This window comes from Falco punctatus (assembly GCF_963210335.1).
Source record: "Falco punctatus genome assembly, chromosome: 4".
Lineage (NCBI taxonomy): Eukaryota > Metazoa > Chordata > Aves > Falconiformes > Falconidae > Falco > Falco punctatus.
This window is the reverse complement of record NC_137583.1, coordinates 22,117,888-22,142,166: the sequence shown is the minus strand read 5'-3', so window position 1 is coordinate 22,142,166 and position 24,279 is coordinate 22,117,888. Positions and strand designations below refer to the sequence as shown.

The 24,279-nt window shown below is 43.9% G+C and overlaps 1 protein-coding gene across 8 annotated transcripts; it reads left to right on the top strand.

Moving 5' to 3' along the window:
* Window positions 1-165: 165 nt before the first annotated feature.
* IL5RA (interleukin 5 receptor subunit alpha) lies at window positions 166-23,852 on the top strand. Of its 8 annotated transcripts, none has more exons than XM_080384710.1 (11): window positions 166-2,195; window positions 5,252-5,407; window positions 6,748-6,893; window positions 7,479-7,617; window positions 8,150-8,282; window positions 8,358-8,548; window positions 9,527-9,672; window positions 10,314-10,449; window positions 13,711-13,807; window positions 14,134-14,314; window positions 14,432-16,310. In XM_080384710.1, exons 2-11 carry the CDS (start codon window positions 5,269-5,271, stop codon window positions 14,510-14,512), a joined length of 1,389 nt encoding a protein of 462 aa, XP_080240836.1. In that variant the 5' UTR covers window positions 166-2,195; window positions 5,252-5,268; the 3' UTR covers window positions 14,513-16,310. The 8 variants fall into 8 exon arrangements, 6 of the variants coding, with proteins under 6 accessions (XP_080240836.1, XP_080240837.1, XP_080240838.1 ...); XM_080384711.1 differs by lacking the exon at window positions 166-2,195 and adding an exon at window positions 3,508-5,166; XM_080384712.1 differs by lacking the exons at window positions 166-2,195; window positions 14,134-14,314; window positions 14,432-16,310 and adding exons at window positions 18,716-18,797; window positions 21,657-23,852 and having other exon boundaries at window positions 3,508-5,407.
* Window positions 23,853-24,279: the final 427 nt, after the last annotated feature.

Genomic DNA, 24,279 nt, shown 5'->3' with positions numbered 1-24,279 from the left:
GTTTGTCAGCCTGGGTTGGTGTGAGTTTATTTTGCTGTGTGGAGACGTATGGACAAGACGGGATAACGAGGGAGTCCTGAAGATCTAGTACATTGCGGGGGGGGGGTTGGGGGTGTCAGTCCTCCCCCTCACAAGTGTAGTTCCACAGTGCAAGTGCTGAAATGTGGCTGCCGTGGCCTGCCCGCCCACCCCAGATCCCAGGGCTCATGGACCACAGCTCGCCTTGCTCTCACCGTACTGCTCCTGCCAGGAGGCATCTCAGCAGGGTTGGAAGCAGCGGAGCCTGGAGGAGGCGCTCACCCAAGTTCTACTTAACGGGAGTGTGGATCCCTTTGAAGCCTGAATAAATCTTAGTCTTGGCAGAGTGCTACAGGTTTCTTGGTTATTGGGAAGAAACCAGACCTATGTAGCCTTTTAAGTACCTACCAAATCAGCACCTCGCTGCAGACAGAAGTATGCTTATGAGCAAAAAGGATGTGTTGGGTTTTTTTAATGACCTGTTCCAAAAGCGCATATGAGCTCTACAATGATGTAGTCAGGCTGTGTAAGAACATAGCTTTTTCTTACCCTTTTTTTTTTTTTTTTTTTGTGTGCGTGTGTGACTGCTGTTGCCTGTTAAATTCCTGCTTCACCTTTAGAAATTATCTCCTTTCTAGAGAAACGTTTCAATGTAGATGTCAGAGCTCTCTGCCCAGTAATTAGCTGTTTATTCAAAAACGTATGGGCTGGCCAGATCTTAGGAGGTCACCTAATTTATCTCTGTGCCTGATGGCAGGATTTGATTATGACTGTCAGTCCTGGTTGGTGTTTCTCTACAGGTGCCCAGTGACAGAGTGTCTTTCAGTCTTTGGGCACCTGCTCCACTGCCTCCCTATCCAAAACGGAAAGCTTTCCCTGATATCTAACCTGGATTTTAGTCATCGTTATCTTCTAGTACCAGCCCAATGGACTTGGAGAGCATGTGAAAGCCTTAACATGCTACATTTCTCCCCGAGTCTTGCCTTTTTCCTCACTGCTCTTGTAGTACCACTGGCTGTGTACTGGCTTCTCTGCATCTGCTCCATGCTTGCTGACATGCAGTGTCTGAGCTGGACGCAGCGCGTGTGAGTGGAGGCTTTATCAGCACCGTGCAGAGTGGCAGGATTACTTAATGTGTCTTGCAGACAACAGTCGCTTTTCGTTCTCCTGGGGTGCCGTTTTTTCGCAAGTGCATGACATAGTTTATTTCTCTTCAGTTTAGGACCCTCCAAAACCCTGGATCCTTTTCTGTGGAATAGATAATGAATCAGTTGACTGCTACTAATTTACAGGTGATAATGCTGAAATGCAGTTGAGAGCTCATCCATATTGAACTACACCAAATTTCCACCAATTTGTCAAAAACTTTCTTAATTCCAGTCTCAGCCTCCCAAGCACTCACTGCTCCCAGCTTGTGTCACCTGCACATGTAATAGGGTTTTCTGTACTTGCAGTCTAGGTTGTTAATGAATGTAAGTCACTAGCCACCTTCTCGTCCTTCCTACAACTCCATTACATATAGCCCCACTTTCTGCAGGGTCTCCTTGAGGCCCTTGGGTTGGTTTCTGCTCCTTGTCCTGCTTGTGAGCCTGTGTTATCCAACTCCATGGATCACAGCTCAAAGCTCTCAGCATGAGGTGAGGAAACTGGTCTCACTCTGGGACTGATAACTTCTCAAAATGCCACCGATGTCCACATGGCTGTATGGCAAGAGCCTTAGACAAGATGGTATCAAACCACTGGACAAAACCTGCACAGTTTTCCAGCAACGTTTGGATTTGGTTTTCTAAGGAAAGAACAAATAGGGGTATTAACAGTGGTCTGTAGGTAGCTGGCTGTAGTTTATCTCTTTGTAGTCAGACATTAAGCATTCCTGCTCTTGCAAAGTTATTAGAGGATTATCAGGCTATGGTATATAATTAACCTTCAATAAATAAAGTAAAACTATTTCTGGGCTAAACTCTGTGCTTGTATGGAGCTTTCTATCCTGTGGTTAAATCTGTAGTTCCCTTTTTCAATGCATGCTTGTCTAACTTATCATCTACCATCATTTCTGAACTACCTATCACATTTGCACTTGAGAGACAGCAGTTTTAAAAGAAACTCACAGGGAGATGATCCAGGGGAGCTTTGAACAAAGAGAGCAGGCTCTTCACAGAACTTTTGAGACTCTACAGGTAAACTCCTGGGATATCTGTTGTGGTTTGGTTTTGTCTTGTGCTTTGCTTGAAGACTGCAAAGGTCCTGGTTTTCAAAGTCAGGTTTGTCTTACACTGGGAAATGCATCTGGAATCTGCTTCTGGCCAGTTGCTTGTGAGCTAGTAGAACACGTCAGCTATTGAGTAAGAAAATCATTACCTTTTAGAGGCTGTTTTCTATGGTTTAGATTTCTATTGTCCTTTAAGGAGCATACCCTTTATGAAGACAATACCTCCTTTACCTTCTGCTTATTACTTTTTACCATATATAATCAAAACATAATAAAATCAAGGCTTTTATATGTTCTCAGAACTAACTATATCAATTTTTGTGAGGAACATAATCCTCTTGTAGGTTTCTAGTTAACATCTTTATTTGAATAGACTTACTCTGATTCTCTTTTCAGTAATTTCTCACATGAAACACAAAAGGTGTCACAGACTGCCATGTGTCCTTACAGGTTGTGGTCTTACACAGCTACAGAAATACCTCTTTCAAAACCTGTATTTTCAATCCTTTGTCTTATAGCAAGAAAAAGAAAAATAACATTTTTGAAAACAAGGCAGGAAAAGATAAACCGAAAAGAACAGAGTTAATAATTGAAAACTAATCTGTATTACAGTGACATTTTATATCTAGTTTCAAATCAGTAAACTGCTGCTCAGATAATGTTGGGTTTGTGTCTAATACATGCATAGACAGCAAAAGTACCTTTGAAAAGTTGATCTTTAGAATCTTTTCAGAAGTATAGGGAAAAGAGTGTTCCCAGGAAGAATGAGAATCCTTACTTTTTGAAGGACAAAGTCAAAAAAATCTATAGGTCACCAAACCCACTTTAAGTAAACCCAAGAGAGTGCCAGCTTTTTTAGTTGTGCTAAATGCCAGAGTAGTCCTGAAACCAACATACTCATGTTACTTAAGTTAGTAGATGTGAATCCTAAGCAGCTGTAAAACAGGAGGCTTTTAAAAGATTTTTTTAATAATGTAATGAAGTTACTGCATTAAAAAAAATTAAAAAAAAATGAGTGCTTTTAGCAGTGGAACTTACGAAGCTTCCTTCCCAAAGTCTTGTCATTGCACCTGATGTCTTATTTGATCAAGACTTTGATTGCAGCTGGGGAAATGCAACCTGTCCCGCTGTCTCGCTTCTATGTGAGCGGAGTGCTCTTTGGTGGGTTCTCATCTCTTGCTCACTAAGGCACCTGGTTCACATTACAAGAGCTTAATTTACTTGAAACCGCTTCCTTAGCTGCTGGGTTTGGTTGTAGCTGGTTGCTGGGAGAGCTGCAATGAACATAATCGGTAATGTTAATAGGCAGGTAGGAATGCAGATGTGCATGCTTGCACACAAGCACATGCACACACAGCTGCGTGGTTACAGAGTTGTGTTCTTGGCAGAGTTCTAGTGGGGCTATTGCTAACATGCAAATAAGAAGCTAATTTTTACATTCAGGCACTTGAAGTTGATAAATTTTTACTTTTAAATAGAGAAAAAAATTAGTGTATTTAATAGTTTCATCAGGTAAATGAAGCCATGTTTTTTGAAGCAGGAAAGAAAGCCTGATGCCAGTGATTTTTACAAAAGCATATTGGAAATGGTGTCGTGTTGTAGCAGGTTGTGTAATTGTTTTTTATCAGAAAAGCAGTATAGGTGTGGCAGAGATCAGGTACCACTGTAAACTTGCGTTCAGTCCACATAATACCCTCCAGAATAACATAACCTTGTGAAGCAGAAGTCTGCGTGGTATTCGAGTGAGAAAATCCAAAAGAACAGACTTTTCATGAATGGTAATGCAATAGAAAATAGTCTTGGAGGTATTGTGTAGGCATAAATGTATGGTGTGAATAATAATTACCTGATTGTTTGTGATTCACATACAGTTTGGAAGAACTAAAATGTCTGGCCAAAATGTCTTTCAATAACCCAGCATCCGTAAAAGCAAACCCTGGCTCCCCAGGAATAATCCATTAGCAAACACCAGAGGTTCAGTTAGCCTCGCACATATTTTGGCTAGCAGAATAGTAAGTACATATAAAATATGAATACAGATAATGAGTGGACTTGGAAATTAAGAAACACACTGTATTGTAGATTATGTATCATTTTAATGAGCTCAGCATTCATACACCATTTTGAAAAATAGTCACTGTATAGCGTAAGTACTCCAACTGTGATCAATTGGAGTGCTTCCAGTCCCTGGGTTATTTATTGGAGGTTCAGGGAGAACTGATGGGTTAAAAATGCTTTCTGTGCTCATTACCATCTGAAAATATTATGTTTTCCATACAAGCAATTGCTGTAGTGCCCCAGGGAAGTAGTGTGATAGGGCTGGGAAGGCACATTTCTCTTTGGCAAGAACATTTTGGAAAGCTGCTATTCTGTATGTCCATGTTGCTTATATTAGGTTACACATGAATGATCACACACAGATTTTTTTTCTCCCAGTACTTCATGAAACAATCTATAGGAAGCATAAGAACATGCTGGTTTTAAGCATTAAAAAGAGTCATTCATTTAAATTAGAAACAAACAAAACAGTTTCTCTTACACCCAAAAATTAACACTGGTGAATTAGCCTTGAGGTGAGCATTGGGACTCCGTCTTTACTGAGCTTTATTGAAATAGAAACTGCAAAGTAAATTCCAGTAAGTAGCCGTTTTATATATAGTGGCAGCTAAAAATACGATTATTTCTGTTCTTGAAGTAAATGGGACTCTGCTGAAAGCCAATATACCTGAATTGACTCGCTTCTCTCTGCGGAGGGATGCTCTGTGACTGCTGCTCTGACCATGCACACATGACAGTGTCTGCAACCAGCAGCTTTTTCAAAGAGGGCTAGCAAAAGCGAAGGGAGCACAATGAATTGTGGTCGGTGGTACTATACTAAATGTAGCTGCGACAAGATGCATTTTCCTGCAAGGAAAGGAAAAGAGTCTGTCCCCTGCAAGGTAGCAGTTTCATTCCTTTGATCATGTGGATATACCATGCTCCATCGTTTGTGTGCTTAACACTTGGCATTGTGTTCTTTTTTAGCTGTCAGCCTCGGTAAAATGTTGACAAGGCACATATGCTGGTACGTGGCCGTTCTCACTTACCATCTAAAGATTATGGCCAGTATGATGAAAGTCTTTCTGATCCTCCTTCAGACAGAAAACGTGCTCCAGCCAAGCATACCTCAAGCTGCAGGAGGTAAGGCCTTTTCCTTCTACCATTGTGTAGCTTTAGCACCAGGGGGTGACCATGGCCCCTCCACATGTTGGTCAGACACACTATTCTACAGGTGAATAAACCAGCCCACGGCATGCCATGAGTACAGGACCGCAGATGACCGTGATGTGTTAACATCCTTCCTGGACCAGCTGTACTCTGTCCCAGATTGCTCCCAGCCAGTGCCTGAGGGCTATTTTGCTTTGAGAGGGAAGAACCATAAGGCATGTAGACACAGCTTGTGCCATTCCACTTCCCTTTGGCTAGACAGTAGTTCCTGGCCTGGTTTATTCAACAATTTAATCCTGCCAGAGCAAAGGCATTATTCTAGATAGCAATTTTACTTCCAGGAACAATGCTGCAGTTATCTGCAGAAACATGGTGACATGAAGCATCACTGGCATAATCATGGTGTATCAACAGCCTTAATGGGGACATTTTTTGTGGGCATCTCAACAAAGAATGTTTCAGGGGGATCAGTGCAGGGTGGTTTGTGTTGGGGTTTTCTGAGCCTTTACGAGGCAGTTTTCCTAATGCAAGGTGCATGCTTGAAAATTGAACTAGTGGGCAACAGAGGTTGAAACCATGGGAGAAGTGGGGACTGATGTCCCTCAACTGCCTTGGAGATGGCATTTAAGGGAGGGCAGGCTCTGAAGAACTCTAGAAGTGGAGGGGAACAGATTGATTATTTCATTGCCTTGCTATTTATAGACTACCATTTCCCCCCAGCATGAGATCTTCCTTATTTCCATATGAGCTCCAGGAATGCCTCTTCCCCCATTGTTTTAAATTATCATTCCCATCCTTCTATATTTTCTTCTATTTGTGCTTAATTCCTCTGTTCATCATTTTATTTCTTCTCTCACACATAAATTCTTGTGGCTGTCAGACTTGTCTTAGAAAGCTACCCACATTTTACCCTTCTGCAAGCTTACGTGGGTGTGAATTGTTCGTATGTCGATCACTTATCAGCCCCATTTCAGTCCAGGTGCCCAGTGCCTATGTGCAATGAGGATCAAATTGAAAATCCTGAACCTAATTAACAAGCCAAATGTGATACATCCTGGTGATTTTTCAAGTCAAAACTGTTGTAAAAAATTATTTTTAGGCTAAGTTTAAAGTAAACTCTTATTTGATGAAGTTTTGGTTATTATTTAAAAATACTTTTCAAATATTAGAAACATTTCACAAGAAGCTGTTGAGAGAATATAATGTTGACATAAAATTAATTGCTTGTATTGCTCATTGTTTGTAAACAGCTATTGCTTTAAACAATCCACTGGCTTACTGTGTTATGAATGTTTTTGTTTTCTCCTTTACAGTTCAGGTTTTCCCACCTGTTAACTTCACCCTTACAGTCTCTGCATTAGCACAAGTACTTTTACAGTGGAAACCAAACCCTAATCAGGAACAAAAAACCTACACCATTAGATATGATGTGAAAATCCTAAGCCCTGTGCCTGAGGAGGTAAGATAGAAAATAAGTCCATGTCCTAAGAAGGCTGAATTCCTGCTGAGTTAAACTGTTGCACCAAACCAGGGTGCAGCAGGCACGATATATATCGTGAACAACTGGCATGTGGCATCACTTACTCTTTTATATCATAAACATATACTGTGAGCACTGGAGAGATTCCCTTTCAGCTAGGCTTGTGGGGACAGGCCTGCAGGGACAGGGGTTAGCCTGGGAGCTGGCAGTCTGCAGCGTTCATTTGGGGGGAAGCTGGATACTGCTTTCAGGTGACATTGCTCCCCGTTCAAGTCAGCTCACTTAATTCGCATTAATGCCGGGGTATCGTTAAAATGCCAGATCATGTTTCATCACAGCTGTAGGCCGTAGAGAAATTTTCAGTAATACAAGTGTCCTGCTGTCTCTAAATAGGAACCCTTACACACTAGTGTGGATTATATGTACTCTCTAGCTTTATACACTTAATATAACCAGCTGAGCTAGCTGGCTCGTTTGCCCCTTTGCAAAGCCTGGATCAGTCTTTGCAGGTCCCTTAATTCAGCTTCCATCACCCATGATGCTTACCTGACATTTTATTTCAAGTATGACACAAAGAAGACTCGCAGTATCCAAACAGCTGCACTTCACAATGGTTTCTCCGCACAAGTTCGAACATTACTTCTCCACAAAGACCTTCAGATGAGAAGTGACTGGGTGAAGGAAGAACTCCCACCACTGCCAGGTATGAAGAAATGCAGGGGAGGTCCGAGTTTTGTGTTCTGCCCCGGTCTGTGGACCAGACATCAAAAGGTGACAAGTTTAAAACTTGAAAAATACAGCATTTCCCCCTCTACCTGCTACACTGATCTTACAAAACAATTTAATTCAGGCCTTTCTCTACTGCTGTGGAGCCTGAAGTACAATCTGCAGGTGCAGAACATGGATAAATGATATAAAATTTTCTAAAATTTCCTGGCTGAGTCTAAGATAACCTACTTTCATACACTCTAGGATATTAAAAGATCATATTAAAAGTTGCCTTGGTGTACATGAAATATTGTAATGGTGCTGTGTGGTGCAGCTTTACACACACTGTTTACTTACACTTCATCCATCCATACTGATAGCCCAGCGTAATAAGGAACAGAACTGGATACAATAGACATAGACACAGTTGACCAGAGACTGTAATCAAAGTGTTTTAGCAACATGAATTGCTTATGACTTTTGTAAAAAGATTTTTCTTTCTCTTTTATAATTCTTTGACTTTCTAGGTGCTCCAGAGACATCTGTCACTAATTTGTCCTGTGTTACCCGCATCACCGTTTCTAGTGCTGTTTCTCTTCATTGTACTTGGCTTCCTGGCCAACGAGCACCAGAAGATGCCAAATACTTTCTATTTTACAGGTTGGTGTTTTCTCCCATTTTAGTCAGCAATGAATTTCTGTAAGAGCATCACATCTGACAAGTACTTTAATTTAGGTATGAGATGTACACTGAAGAATGTCAAGATTATAGCAAAGACAAGTGGAACAGGAATACTGAGTGCAGATTTTCAGTGACTCATATTGATCCTGAAGAGATTGACAATGTCATTGTAATACACATTAATGGGTCTAGCAAGTACGCTGCAATCAAGCCTTTTCAGCAGTTATTTAAACAAAATGCCATTGGTGAGTAGAAACACATTAAAAAATATTTAAAGATGTCTAGCAAGATTGTCAAAAGATTTGTGAGAGAATACCACTGGATTGAATGGTTCTTGATGCAGGTGCAGGTATGTGCTGGTTTTGCGTAGACATCTTAATGACATTGGAAGAGATTAGAAGACAGAAATGGATGGTTTTAACTAACTTTGATTTTGATAACTTATTTTAAATTATAAAATGACCAAAAAATCCCCTAGAAAAGGCAATTAGTTATTATGTTTGTTAGCCAAAGCATTATTCTTAATACTAATTTTCAATTCATTTGCTCAATATACCTTCAAGTACAGTTTTTACTACCTTTTATTTTACAGCCTTTCTTTAAATGGAAGACGACACGTGGTGTTCAAGATAACCGTGTCCTTTTAAAGAAAGGCATTAGACTGTTGAATAAAAGGTAGTATCACCCATGACTGTCTATCATCTATCATCTACCCAATAATTTATTTTCCTTCATTAGTTCCACTCTTCACTTTTTTGTAAACAGATAACATTTCACTTCCTCATGACTTCACTAAGATAAAACAGCTGACATTTTTCTTGGAAATCATCCTTGTAATAGCTGCAGATCCATTCATTTGAATTTGTTCCAGGTTTTGGTAACTTTCCTGGTTATGTCTGGTTTTTTCCTAAAAGTAAGTTTTCCTAACTGTTCTATCATTAATTAATGCTTTGTGAAAATTAATTTAATAAATTCTCCCAACCACCGCTACCCTAGTTTTCCAAAACTTCTAAGTCGATTTTAGAAACTGTTTCCCCTTAGCTATTTTCTGCAATATAGTTATTCCTCCTAAATCCTTATCTTTTCTGTCCAAAATGTGAAATAAATTCAAGGATTACAGGTCCTACTTGGAAACACTATCAGGTTATAAAATGCTCCAATTGCTAGTATTTAAACTTTGCTCTGTAAATAACTTACCAGTACAGGTTGTTTGTTTTTTGTAGAGAAAGTGAATGTTCCCAGAAATGTCACTGTATTCTTAGAGCAAAATGATCTCCTAGCCACATGGGAGAAGCCATTTTCTCCTTTCCCTGAAGTGTGTTTTGAATATGAATTTTACCTCTTCAACTTGAAGTCAGGTAACAAGCAGGTAATTGCTTCTCTGATGCCCAAGTATTGCACAGCATTCCTGTCTCTGAGCTGACTGTCCTGTATAGCTAGAATTTGCTTTTATGCAACCTCGTGAAAAAGTCTTCGCATTCATGGATATGTTACAGATTCTAAAATATTTAAAATGAAATGTGCTGCTAGCACATTTTGTAAACTATGGACTTTTGGTGAAACTTGTGTCCCATTTATGACTAAGGTTCAGCAAAACTAAAGTCTCATCAATTTTCATGTTTTCCGTCTTTCTCTGCATGTCATTTATGTCTACAACAAAACATCCCCAAGAGACCTAGGAGAACAGAAGGACAAAAAGTGGAGTTACTGAGTTTTATGCACCTGGGTTCAGATCAGTAGGAGGATGGACAATCCTGAAAATCCAGCATTAGGTGTCTTAAGGAAGAATGCAAAAATGAGGCATCTTTCGAGAATTTGCCCTGAAATATTGTTGTACTATGAGAGAAATGACACCTGTAAAAACAGAGATATTACTTCAAAAGCAAGGCCAGATGCTCACAGTTAATCTAGTAAAGAAGTTTTAAAAAAATAAAAAGTTTGTTTAAAGTTTGTTTTCTGAACTGTTTATCTTAAGTAATCTATAACAGCACAATACTGTTTTCCTAACAGATATTGAAAATATCCTCAAATTACTTCAGATTACGGATTGATGTTACTAGCAGGTATTCTATACAGATAAGAGCTAATCATCACATATGTTGTACAAGAGGATTTTGGAGTGACTGGAGTGAAATTATTTACGTTGGTAAGAATGATGTGCTTCCGTCTTGTAATGAATATTCTTACTTTGCTGGAAAGCAAATGCTGCCTGATCATAAGCATGGACAACACCAAGTAATTTTAAAAGAAGCCAGGAAAACAGGTATTTGAAGGAAAAAACTGACCTGTTAATGAAGGGGAGTTAAATCTGTGTTCCATTAAAATAATAAAAAAAAAAATCTCTCAAGCAAATTTTGGGATATACAGAGAGTTTTTCCAGACAGCATTTGGTTTTCACATGCTTATGTTTTCAGAGACTGCTTTAAACTAGCTTAAGGTGTAAGTACTAGTTAAAGCCTTTTAGTTGCATTGGTTTAGTTTTTACATGTGTTTCCCTGGCATCCATCACGAGGTTCATGCTGGAAGTTGATATGAGTGACCACGTCAACTATTATTTTGTCTGAACTCTTAAATGTTGGGGGCGGGGCAGGGGTGTGGAGGGAAAAGCATGGTTTTAGCATCTTTGGAACATGATAATTTGCCCCACTTTGTTCTGTATTTCCTGCTTGCTGAACATGTTTTTTCTGGAAGTAACAGTTTCCTTATCACTGCACGTTATCAACTGTTTCTTCTTAGACATCCTCCTTTGTTCTTATCTTTTGAGTTTCTTAACTTCCTGGTTTTCACTTTTTTAAAAAAAAAAAGTCCCTTACACTCTCTTGTTTACTATAGTTTTCCTTCTTATATTTGCTAGTGAATGCAAATCTGCTGGTGTTGTGCCTCCTTACTCTAACACATCCCCTTGACCTTCCCCCCTGGCTCCATGGCACTGCAGAGCCCTTGGGAAGAGAGGCTCAGCAACCCAACTGCTCACCCTGGGGCAGGGGGGCTCACCAAACATCTCATTAATTAAGAAAACCACACTTGCTTATTAGCTTCATGCATCAATCGGGGAAATATTCTGATGAGACCAACTTTAAGACCAGTAGACCTCTTCTGAGCCCATATCCTGAGAAAAACACTGGTCCACCCTGCAGCAGCAACCCTCCAACATGTTAAAAACTGATTTTTTTTCTGGATCCTTTCCTTGAGCCGTGGTGCTCAGACCCTGCAAAATGCAGCCATACGCTGCCAAATCGGGTACTGTCAAACTGCACCTTGATACTAGCTGTCTAAAAGGATATTTAGAAGCACTGCTGTCAAATGAAGCCAGATAAAAAATCATCAGGGCAGCCAATTGGGCTGGACGCCTTCGTTACCTGCCCACGGCAGCCCCACGTGAATCAGCTCTGTGAAGCGGCAGGTACGTGTGAACGGCTGCTGCCTGGGCTCACAGTTTAAAAGATCCACGGGTCACATTTGGGGCTGAGAGGTGCCTCAGCCCTTTTGCGCTGCCCTGACTCTGCTGTCCCAGCCATGCTGACAGATTTGAGGGCCCCTCTGTCAGCTGGAGCACTTGTGGGCCTGCCTCTGCTGCTGCTGGCTGAGCAACCTGGCAACGTTGCCCTTACACACACCTCTACTCAGGCACTACACATACCAAACATGGAAAATTCATTCTGATGGTAAAAAAAGTTAGTCTTACATAAAAATTTACTAAACATAAAAAATGCCTAAGGACAGGTCCACTTACTTTGGTTTTTCTTATGAAAAGGGGTTTTTAGAGGCTTGTTGGTGTTCATTGAGACAATACAGGTTACTGCGTAAGTCGCTGGGTTGCAGTACGTACTTCAGCCAGTCTTGTTAGTGTTGCTGGTAACTTGCTCTGTGGCTCTGAGGAAGTTTCATCTGTTCCCTCCATGTCATGTGTCACATGGACACCCCTCATGAGGCAGGTCATGGACTCGTGCTGGTTCACAGTGGTGTGCAGGGCTGGGCTGGCACCTTCGGGTACATCTCGGAGAGAAGCCTGAGGAGGAATGTGCCGGGCAAGTCCCCAGAGCCTCAGCACTGCTTCTGCAATTGCTGCTTCTCCTGCAGCTTACTCCAAGTTGCAGTGAGACTTAGTGTTGCCTGATCATGCCTTTTTGAGGCCACTGCCAACTGACATAAGATGGAAGAGACTTAGGACGCTTCCAGTTTTGGTTTGGAAAACAAGAGACACTTCCCAGCCATCATGCTGGGAGGCTTAAAGTTGGTTTATGGGACTTAACCATTTCCCAGTTCGCTGCCCCAGGCATCCTCAAGACTTAGACAAAGCATAACTTGCTGACAGTTACATCCCCAATCTTGTTTTCTTGAAAGGAAAGTGGTAGCCCTGAAGAGAAAATAGACCATCCTAACCTGTTTGTAATTGCAAGGTTGACTGTGTAGCCCGTCGGGGTGGTGCAGAGGTGCAGGATGGATCTCACAGACCTGCTCATGGCACCGTCCATACGCCGCTCTCGGGGACTGCCCTGCTACCGCAGCCATTGGCAGAGGCAGCAGGCTCAGCTCCTCAGGTCTCAGAAACAAATCTGGCCCCAACTGAATGTTGTTTTGCCTACAGCACCCATAAAGCCAACGCTCCTGCTGCTGGCCAGTTTACATCCTTCCAGTTACCCGGTACTGGCAGTGCTGACACCTTGATGCATAGGACTGGTAGTTATCATAAGCACACACGGGCTTGGCAGCCTTTGGAAAATGCAGTTCAATGTAAATGTTTTTGTTATATGGCATAATGTGGAAAAAAATAATGGTTGTGGTCACTGAGCAATGCCTTTTCAAAACAGAAGCACTGACCTTGACAGAAATACCTGTGTCTGCTCACAGGCAGAGGCAGCAGAGAAATTCTTCCCAAGGAAATGTAAAAGCAACTGGCTCGCAAGAAAAACAGGGGGTTTCGATGTCTTTTTCACAGGCAAGCTTGGGAACCCAGACAGATCCAGTTCCTGGCTAGAAAGGACTAACAGAAATAAAGAATGGTTTAATGGAAAACAATCAGTTTGTACCCGAGACCATCAGCAAAGCGTGTCTTTGCCGGCTACCAGCTGTGCGCTAACCGCGTGGCATCGTGTGTCTCGGGGCAGCAGCTAACGGGCTGGATTGTCCTCCTGGCCTGGCCCCTCACACCTCTTGGCTTGTTCTCTCCTTCACATCAAAATGAAAGGAATTTATTGCTGAAATTAGGAAGTCAGTTTTGTGGAAATTGTTTTTGAAGCTCTGCGTTTCCTTTCTAATTCTAGATACCAAGTCTTCATCATTTGCATGTTAATTTATGATCTGAATATAATCACATAAAGCAGCTGATGAAATATTTTGTAAGAGTGTGTTTAAAATAATCCACACAGAAATAATATATTTTATTTCTTTTTTTCTTGAAATTCAGGGCAAAACAAATATGAGGATTCCATAGCCTGGATTCTCTCAGTGCTTTGTGTGTCCATGTGCTGCACATTCCTGCTTGTTGCTATAATATGCAAAATGTAAGTATCATCATCTTCTTTTGGATTACAGTATAATTAAGGACTAGTTGTTCAACAAGTGGGTGGGGGATGTTACAAGCTTTGCTTAATTTTAAGAAAGGGCACTGAGTTTGGTATTGAAGCATAATTATACAAAGCAAAAGTACTGTATAAGTAATAATCAGCCTCATTAATTATCAATAATAATATTCAGTAAAATTGGTGGGGTAAGAGTGCTATCCAAGTTAATCTTAAACCAAAAAAAAACCATATACTGAGCGAGGCAAATTTGTCTTTATCTCATTTCTTCACTTAAATGGATCTGGTTGGGTTAGTGATTTTCCCAGGAGGACTGTGTCTTTAACCCTGGTGAAAGCTGCTGAGAGAAGCTTTCATGGCTTGCACATACAGACCAGTATTTTCTCGGTCGTGCCTAGTTCAGCTTTCGGCCAGACACCCTGTATCAGGCCCTGGGCTTGTAGTCTGAATTCAGCTGACATCAAGGAGTGTGGTAGATGCTCTGAAGAGGTAAAAATTCAGTGCTTTTGTGCTTGCTGCTCTTCTTGACCTCTTAACAGGAGCAAGTGCATTGAACTACTGTTTGCTTTTTGAACTATTTGTTTAGTTTATTTTTAATTACTACAGAGGCTATGGATGCCATGTAGTAACAGCAGATGCCATGGAGCCAAACTTCAAAAAACCCAGATACACTTTGGATTTCTGTAGTTATGACTATAGTCATATCATAAAAGTGATGAATTAAAGCATCTATGTAATTACAAGCTTCTCCCCTGAAACATGTGGCAAGCAGCAATTACCAGTCCACAATAAACACAGCTCCCAGTAAGTGCTGTCCTTAACTGCTAATTTCTTATTAATTTCCTCAATGCCTTTTAATGTATTGGTCATTCTGATGTGCTCTTGGCTAGTTTTCTTTCCATAGCACATTTGCTTTATCAAATAAAGGTCTTGTCTACAGGAACGTTACGTTAGAATAACTGATATCAACTTTCCTTAAAGTGTCTGGTGTCTACAGTAACCTGCTCTTAACTCAATTTAATTAGCATAGCAGGTCTCAGTAAGCAATCCTTTTTGGAACAAAATAGATTAACTCCCCAGTGAGTTTATTCATGTTGAGCGTCATACACACTTGTCCCCAACAGTGGAGCCTTCATGTTTTGGTGGAAATCCCCAGACTGCTCTTACTCACATGGCTGATTCTTTTACGGATTGACCTGTCCATATAGCTGTAGGTCCACCACTGCTCCAGCATCATCTTCATCAGCTCTCTCCTCTCTTTTTGGGACAGCAAAACACTGACATGAGTTAGGTCCAACACCAGTTAGTAGCAGTCATACCTCTCCGTGTTTTCCTGTAGAGTTCTGAAAGTATTTGGATATTATTGCAGCTACTCCCTGTGGAGAGCTTGAAATAGATATAGGGGGAGAAACAGGTATAGGGGAAGACTCCTACTCCAGGACCAGCTTGAAGATAATTCACTAATGCATTTTATGAACTTTGATACATTTGGCAAATTTAAGCTAGCTTTTCCAGGTTCATCTGCTTGATTGCTACATTGCCTGCTTCTAGGAGTTTCTCTTTGCCTGGCTAGTATGTAATTACCTAGCACCCAAAGGCTCATTCCATTCCATCTTTGCCAAAGTGATTAAAATTTTATCTGCCTGCTGCACTGAATTTCGTGAAGTTGCTAGCTTTACTCCACCCTTCCCAGGCTGCTTCTTGCTCAGTGTCCTTGCCACTTCTCTAATCCCCCAGCCTGCCCTGGGAGGAGGTGGGAAGTGTAGGAAGATGAAACACAGTGCTTAGCCTGCTCATTTGTTGTATCTGCAGATATTAAAAAACAGAAAAATAGAACAGGTTTCCTAAATCAGAGTTTCATTAGTACTCTGAGCTTTTACTGCTCTTGAAAATTCATGAAGTCTACAGTGCAATTCCAGCCACAGAATCATTTCAAATTTCATATGATTTGAAGTCATTATAAGGAATTTCATTATAGCTAAGAGTTCTATATTTTTTCCTGTGTACTTCCTGGTGATTGCAGGCATCAGAGACACAGACCACTGTTTGGGAGAAATGCTACAGGGCAAAGTAGCCCTTTGGGACTGTTTGGATAGTCTTTTCCCTTCACTTACTTGCAGTAGCTGATGGGGTTACTGTCTTGATAAAAAGCACAATTGAATGTTTTCCTAGTTTGCCCCCTGTCTTTATGAATGAGCATCTTCTGCACTTCCTTAGGCTGTGCCTTGGAATGATATTTTCTCCTGGAGGTGAGGCCACAGGAGGATGTCGTTACTAACTTGCTCCCAGCTGCTCTCCACTTAATTGACATGAGGAGAGTCGGTAGCCCTCCATACCCCAAAATCTTGTGGTCATCCTGACCTCCGCCAGGCACCTCTCCCTCTTCTGCACCCCACTCCAGTTCAGGACCAGCAGCCACCATGCTATGGGGAAATCATCTGGAAAATGTCAGGGGGAATCTCAGGGGAGGCAGGACAACACACTGTGAAAACAAGTATTTTATCAATGTCATTGTAGCAGTTAGAAGAGGGAAAATAAGATCTTGTTCTCCTACTTACTTCTCTTTGTTTATCTTTGGCCTTTTCATGTCACAGCCTGTAGGAAAAGCGGCAAATTTCAGAAAGACAGTCACAGCACAGTAACTGGAGGCCCTGAAATGCTGAGCTAAGGCACCGTGGGGTGCTTCCGAATCCTGAAGGTCCAAGTAGTGCTAATGGAAAGGGCCGTGACCCAACCTGTGTAGAGACAGAGATGCCTGGAACATTCTCTGTGACAAGAGATTTAATCACATAACTCCAACTTTCCAGTGTCCTGCAAAAAAGAACAGGACCATTCTGAAGGCACCACTGTCACCACCCCCACCAACGCCCTCACTGCAAAGACTCTTGCACCCAAGGGTCAAGCAGCCCCCATGAACACAAGTGTGCTTCTGCCTCGTTTCTGTTGGTTTTTTTGTACACCTGTCCTTAAGTGTTTCTATTCCAGAAGTGACATGTAACTAAACCTTTTTGCTGACTCAATAAATAATTTTGATATGGCTCCATCAAAATCTTTTTTTGACAAACAGCACAGCTAGAAACACGCCAATTCCAGACAAAACCAAATATTGTTGGTTGCATTGCACAGCAATAGCATAAGTCAAAGCCACACTCAGAGCTGAAATAAGATGCAGGTGAAATCACGAGGCCTCCTTGGAAGGCTTGGGAGACCCCACGGAGTGCAGGAGCCATACAGACAGGAGCACTTGCAAAGCTGACCTGGGTTTGGTCACAAAGACCTAACCCTTAGCAGGAAAGCTAGGAAGAGTAGAGATGATGCCAGGCACTGGAGTATTAATACTGGCACTCAGCCCAGTCCCACTCCTGAGTGACACCAGCAGCCACCCTACTGTCCCACTCTGCCGGTGGTGACCACACAGCCTGACTTGCCCTCTGCAGCCAGCGGTGGTTGCACTGTATTCAGCATTGCAACAAAAGACGCAAATGTCTCCTAAAGCCAACACCCTGCTTTTCCTCCCCATGTTCCCACTTCTGCCTTGCACCTCCACTACAAACCCTTGGCCATGTGCAGCGATGGGGAGACATCCCATAGTTTGCCTGGTCAGGTCCATCGTGTGAGCAGCGGTATGGCCCTGCCCTTCCCTTTGCCTAGTAATTAGTTAAGCGTCAGTACCTCCTCCAAGGCAGCAGCAGCTCAGCCAGGAAGGGTTAACTCCAAACTGATAGTCAGAAAATGCTATTCCTCCTCACCTCCTCGGTGAGGGGGAATAATAGGATAAAAGAAAACTTGACAGAACTCAGAAATCTTTTGGAAGAAGAGTACTCATAAGAACATAAGCATTGAACTAACGAGACACCAGCCAGGAGAACTGTCACAAAAGAGACAGGGCAGAGGAGCAGACCTGCCCATGGTCCCAGCAGCCAGGGCTCCACACCATGGCCATGTCTCGGCCTCATGGGTGTCCACGGAACAGGCACAAGATGGTAATTCTGGGATAAATCCTATAATCTTCACTCAGGCCAAGTTCCCATTAAAATCTGGCTCTACTTGGACATTGTGCTATCCAGGGGTAGGGACAGTGAATGTGTTTTGGCGACTGAAATGTGAAGTCTGTACTCAGGGATACAGAAGACAAAAAAAAGTTCACTCTGCAGCACTTGCTGTCACAAACATACACATGCCTGTATGCTTCAGCTAGACTAAAGAGTGTCAGGCAGGGAAGGAGTGTCTCAAAGGGTGTTAGCAAAATGAGTTATTACACTGGTTAGCAGAATCACTGTCAGCTACCTCCAGTCCCATTTCTTGCCTCTTCCTCATTCCCTCGGCACACAATTATTTGCAGTTGTTCTAGCATGAGACACAGGTACATTATGTCCAGAAACCAAAGTGTGAGCAAGATGCAGCCTGTCTTGACTGTCCAAACAAGGTACATGACAATGCAGCCCTTGAGAAGAACATAAGCATGAGCAAGAAGATCAGAACAATTACTTTTTTTCCAAGGCAGGCCTATTACTGGCCGTTCAAAGCCACGGCAGTGCCCGTTGGGTTGCACCTTCCTGCCAAGCTCTGCAATGGGAGAGGCTGATGGGGGAGAGCATCAGCCCACCTCCTCTTTGTCATCTGCTTGTCCCCAGGGTCAGGAGTGACCTGTGAGGAACGGCACACTGCCTAGTCTTCAGGGTGTCCGCTGGTGGACTATTATCCATAACTTCAACCCCTTTTGAACTTGCTGCTGCCCTCAGATTCCGACGACTGAGTGGGAGGGGGGCAGGAGGGCTGACGGTGCGAGGAGACGTGCCTTCTTGCAGGGCTAAACACGTGCTGCTTGTCGGATGTGTCATCCAGCGGAAAAAGCAATTCTTACACACCTCTCCAATATGTTCTTTGCAGAAACCACGTATGGAGTAAAGTGTTTCCACCAATTCCAACACCCAGCAACAAATTCAGAGATCCCTTCCCAAATGACTACCAGGTAAAATAACATCTTAGTCACACTTCTTTTTTTTCTTTTTTTTAGTAGAAGGAACGCTTGTGTTTGTGTGCTGCTCTCTCCCAGAAAGGCTAGGAGCATATAGCTTGTTACTGCTCAGTGAAAGCCTTTTGACCTCTTAGAATTGATAATGTTCCTATTAAATATGGAATACACTGCCAGATGTGTTATGCAAAACACAGGAAATGTGTTTTTCCAGATTCCCAAATAAGAAACTCATGGGTGCAGTTAATATAACGATACACACAGCCTTTACCACGAGTACATCGAGTTAGCCATTGAATTTAGCACTTTGGGAGGCTGTTTTTGCAATTGTAACTGCTGTGGTTGGTTCTCACCTGGCTCTGTGGCCACCTCCTCTGCCAAGGACAGGTCCCAGCAGCTCTGGATCTGGCCTTGTTTGTAGATGAACTGTTTTGGGGAGGGTTAAAAAAGAACAAAAGGATGAAGTGCTATTGTGAAGTGCTCTTCCGATATGCAATAATTTTCAGGTACGCCTTGCTGTACCTTTGGCTCTGCCATTTGTATGGAAATGTGGTCGCTCCTTCCACCAAGCACAGCCAGGCAGATAGCTCTGCCTTGGCAAGGACTGGGGGTTGACTCTTGGAGAGCAGATTTATTTTGTGAAGCCTAACAATGGGAAATGTTTTGGTCCTACTGTTAAGCTGGTCTTAAGCCTTATTATGTTTGCTGTTACTTCCTGATAAATACATTTGCCTTACAGATAAGATAAAAAGCCTCATTGTCTGCTCAAGGGAAGTGCTGCTCAGCAACTTGATTTTAATTTGTCCCCTTAGAATAGGAGTTTGATTTTTTTGGGGTATTGTTCTTATTCCATGGTCTGGTCAAGGAAACAGGCTTAAAAGATTATCGTATGTTTGTTTTTAATTAAAGCCACTGGTGTAAAATACCACGACTTAGGGTATCACAAATAAGAATATGAGAAATACCAAATATTAACGCTGCAGCTAGAAAATGTGAGCTTGTGAAGGCTGTTTCACATTACCAAGAGCAGCACTGCCTTGTATTTAGACATCTCTTCACTTAAAGTGAGCTGGGTGCCGGTAGGTGACACTGGCTGGCACCATGGCCACCAAGGCGGTGGCACCAGGAAGGGACAGTGAGGACATGGCTGCGGTGTCTCCACTGAGATCACCCAGGAGAGCAAAACCCCCAGCAACTCTTTGTTGTGGGTGTTCAGTTCCTAAATTTGTAGCGTAAACAGCGGGGTGAGGTAACAAAAGCCCTGCACAACAGTGGCACTGTGCTTGGCCCCGAGGAGCAGCTCTGCCTCCCACCACCCCTGTGGGCTTCTCAGCAGCTGAAGTACTGCTTCTGCTTCCTCCGGCGAGCCACCCTCTCCCTGCGCACTGGCTCATGCAGCTCTGCACATACCAAGGGGTCAGGATGTGGCCCCACGAGTGGGCTTCGCTGCTTCGTATTCAGAAAAATTCATGTGCCTCCTAACACGCCCTCCAGCTCCTCCCGGCGTTCTTTGTCCTTGGCCACAGAGGGGTGTCTGGTGGGCAACTGTGTTGTGCAAAACATGCCAAATGGGAGGTTTGTGGGGTGCAGGGGGCTTCTGGCCCGAGGGACAGAGTGATGAGCAGCGCTGTGAGTAGTCAGTTTGGAATGTGGCGAAATTCTTGTGTTGAACCCAATGCTCAGCTCTTACCTCACAAAATGCTTTGGGTGAATCCCTCTTTAAATGCACCAACTTGAAACACGGTGTTCTGCAAAACACGTTAAGTAAGGGTTTTGCAACACTTGTTTCATAACAAATATTCACATGCTTAAAACAATACGCTGTTTCTCTTAATTAGTGCAGTTTAGTTGATAAACTCAGTTCACCTCTGTCGTGGTTTAACCCCAGCCAGTGTCTGAGCCCCACACAGCTGCTCGTGCATCTGTCCTGGCGGGGTGGGGGAGAGAAGCGAAGGGTAAAGTGAGAAAATCCGTGGGTCGAGACAAAGACAGTCTAACAGGCAAAGCAAAAGCCAGGCACGCAAGCAAAGTGAAGCAGAGCAAAGCAGAGCAGAGCAGAGCAGAGCAGAGCAGAGCAAAGCCAAGCCGAGCCGAGCCGAGCCGAGCCGAGCAGAGCAATGCAAAGCAGAGCAGAGCAAAGCAGAGCAGAGCAGAGCAAAGCAGAGCAGAGCAGAGCAGAGCAATACAAAGCAGAGCAAAGCAAAGCAAAGCAAAGCAAAGCAAAGCAAAGCAGAGCAGAGCAAAGCAGAGCAAAGCAAAGCAGAGCAGAGCAGAGCAAAGCAGAGCAGAGCAGAGCAGAGCAGAGCAAAGCAGAGCAGAGCAGAGCAGAGCAGAGCAGAGCAAAGCCAAGCCAAGCCAAGCCGAGCAGAGCAGAGCAGAGCAGAGCAAAGCAAAGCCGAGCAGAGCAGAGCAGAGCAGAGCAAAGCAAACAAAGCAGAGCAGGGCAGGGCAGGGCATTCATCCCCACTCCCCACGGGCAGGCCGGTGCCCAGCCACTGCCAGGACCGCAGGGCTCCGTCACGCGTGACGGGCACTTGGGAAGACAAACGCCATCACTCCCCCATCCCCCTCCTATGGCTGAGCATGGTGCCATATGGACGGGCTGTCCCTTGGGTCAGCTGGGGTCAGCTGTCCGAGCTGGGTCCCCCCCAGCCCCCTGCTGCTGGGGGGGGGCGGAGCAGAAGAGCAGCTCTGTGCTCAGCCGTGAGGGAAACATCCCAGTGTCACCAGCTGTGTTTCCAGCACAAATCCAAAACACAGCCCCATACCAGCTACTAAAAAGAAAATTAACCCTATCCCAGCCAAAACCTGCACAACCTCCCTGCTCACCAGCTAAAAGCAGTGTTCACTTTCCAGAGAGCACACACCTGCACCAGCGAGACGGAGACCGAGTTCGGCAGCTTCACAGAAGATCTCTACTGCAGCCCCCTTGATGACTCTGTCTTCTGAGAGGCTGCGTGGCCCTGGCACGTCACCCAGCATCACTGGAGTGGGCTTCACATCGCCTCCGCTGCGGTGGTGTTTCCTGCGGGGGGCAAGGACTTGTGCCCACGAGGTGCCCTGTGTAACGATAAGCTACTGAACAAAAAGTCCCAGTTTAAGCAGGATATAAGTACACGGTACAAGGGCTGTGTCGGAAGAAAAAAAAAATCTGGAAAAGAGCTAGTGGCTTTTTTTCCTGGTTGACAGCTTAATCTTTTGAATTTTTGTTTTGTTTTAAAGAACTCTGACAAGGCAAGACGCAAAATGCAAACTGGGACTTGGTGCAGTCCAGTGTATGGCAGCAAGGTAACCAGCCATGGTCCCCGGCAGTGACCAAAGTGCATCAAAGACTAGGAAAAGAATAAAACAAGCTGTAGAGCATCCCAGTGCTGTCATCCCCAGTGCTGCATGGCTATAGCAAATCCATCATGCAAGTGAGGGCCCACACCAATCCGCTTTGTAATGAAACAGTGTGAATTCAGCCAACAGCCTGAATAACCCCCACGGAAATGCAGCTCATGGGTAAGGGAGGCAGCTGTGTGTGTGCGAGCCATGCAGCCAGCCTGCTGCCACGTGGGGACTGCCCAAACGGCACGAGGGCCAGGCTGCACCCGACATGGCAGCACCCCGCTGGTGCTGCATGGAGGTACCTACATCTTGCTTTTCACATCAACGTAGCATCAACTTTGGATGTGGGGAAACGGCTGTCTTCAGTGGCAGGACTTTATAAACTCCAAAAGACCATTTCAGACAAGGTCGGTTTGCATATGCCACTGACGTACAATTGCTACTTCTGTGCGTGAAGCCCCCACCTTGCCTCGCTGCTTTTGCACACATGCGTAGCGCGTCGCCTTGCTGTTTGTGTGCACACACCCGGTGCCTCGCTGCCACGGGCACAGCGCCCAGAATCTCGGAGTCTGTGTGTGTGGCAGGTCTTGCAGGTGGCTTGGGGTGCTACGTGGGTCGTGTGCACTGTGGGCCTGCAAGGAACCACATTGAAACAATAAATTCCCAGCCTGGGGACTGAAAACTAGTTGGGTAAATAGCTATGAAATGTTGCAGGAAAACTGACAGTTCCGTGATATTGGTAAAATTGCTTAAGCTTGCGTAGTTTCGCTGCCGTGCAGGCACTCGACTGCTAATGCCCTGGTGCCTGCTGCCACCTCTCCTCCGGTGTCCTGACTGTCCAGCATGCAACGCAGTCCTTGCTGTTCACTTCTCTCCTGCCTTGTGGAAGTTTATTTTTTCTTCAGGTTATTTTCTTCCTTCTTGTAGGATCTGTACAGTTTGCAGAACAAAGTAAGCATTTTTAATATCTTGGCTCCCCTGGGGCTTAAACATCACCAGCTTTTGGCTGTGTGAAGCTGGTGGAGCTGTGATGGCTGATGCCTGCAGGGGGATCAGGGCAGCTGGCCAAGACTGCAACCTGGGTGCAGCGAGACCCCAATTTCAGTATGAAGCAAGAGCTTCACCTGTGCTTCTTACTCTCCCTTCTTCTGCACTCCGGCATGGGGGGGCTCTGAAAGAGCATCTGTCCACACACCCGGTGCTCACTGGCCACAGGACGGGGGGGAGGCATGGAAGGCTCACGACTGACTCCTTCTCAGTCTAGGGCTCTTTTGCAGACTCTTGCATTTGGCATCAGCTGACAGCATCTGCAAAAGGACACGAAGGGACTGTTTGTGCTTCCTGGCACAAAAGATAAAAGCTGAAGTGGGGGAGAGGCAAAACGGTACAAACTGATATACTTCCTACAAAACAGAACACAGCTTGGGAATGCAGAGTTTTCAACTGTGCAGTAATTAAAAAATGTGCCAAGGACTTCCCGGTGCTTTTCAGCAGCTTTCTGAGCCACAAGGAGCTGGGCTCCTCCTTCACGTGGAGCTTCAGCTGCCTTCAGATCATTCTGAAAACCCAAGCCCGATACTGCAGCCTGTTTTTCTTTGCTATCTGTTGCTCCATCTTCAGTGAGCTGGGTTTGAGACAGTGTCGGGTTCTGTTTGTGTTTTATTAACTTACATGGTGTAATCTGCTGCACGAGTTACCAAATAAACCTCCTGCCTGAAACCACTTGGACAACTCGGGCTTTGACCTCCCGGGCTGCGGACGGGGAAGCTCTCCTGTCCTCGCAGAGTCCCTCAGACTTCCAAGAAACTTCCCGTCGATCCAGCTGGCCAGAGACAGGGTTAAACACATTAAGAAAGAATAAAAAGAAAGATTTGACCCAGCAAATGAATTGTTTGGAAAGTGCCTATAAAGTAATGCAGTTCCCAGGTACTACAGTCTAAAAATAATTACAATAAATGTGCTGATTCTTATCTGGGTGAAATAGCACGGCTCCATCAAAATTAATGTAGCCCATTAATGTAACAATATTTGTGCCTCAAATGTCTCTCCTGCACGTGATTTTAATGGATTTGAGGTGCCCAGCTTTAGCAACCTAAAAATCAGAATTTCATTAGTAAAATCCTAAAAATGAGACTGAAGAGAATTCATT

Coding starts and splice junctions, on each gene's coding strand:
- IL5RA (XM_080384710.1), top strand. CDS start 5,269: ATGTTGACAAGGCACATATGCTGGTACGTGGCCGTTCTCACTTACCAT. Junction 6,894..7,478: donor TAAGCCCTGTGCCTGAGGAG/GTAAGATAGAAA, acceptor TTTTATTTCAAG/TATGACACAAAGAAGACTCG. Junction 7,618..8,149: donor AGAACTCCCACCACTGCCAG/GTATGAAGAAAT, acceptor TTGACTTTCTAG/GTGCTCCAGAGACATCTGTC.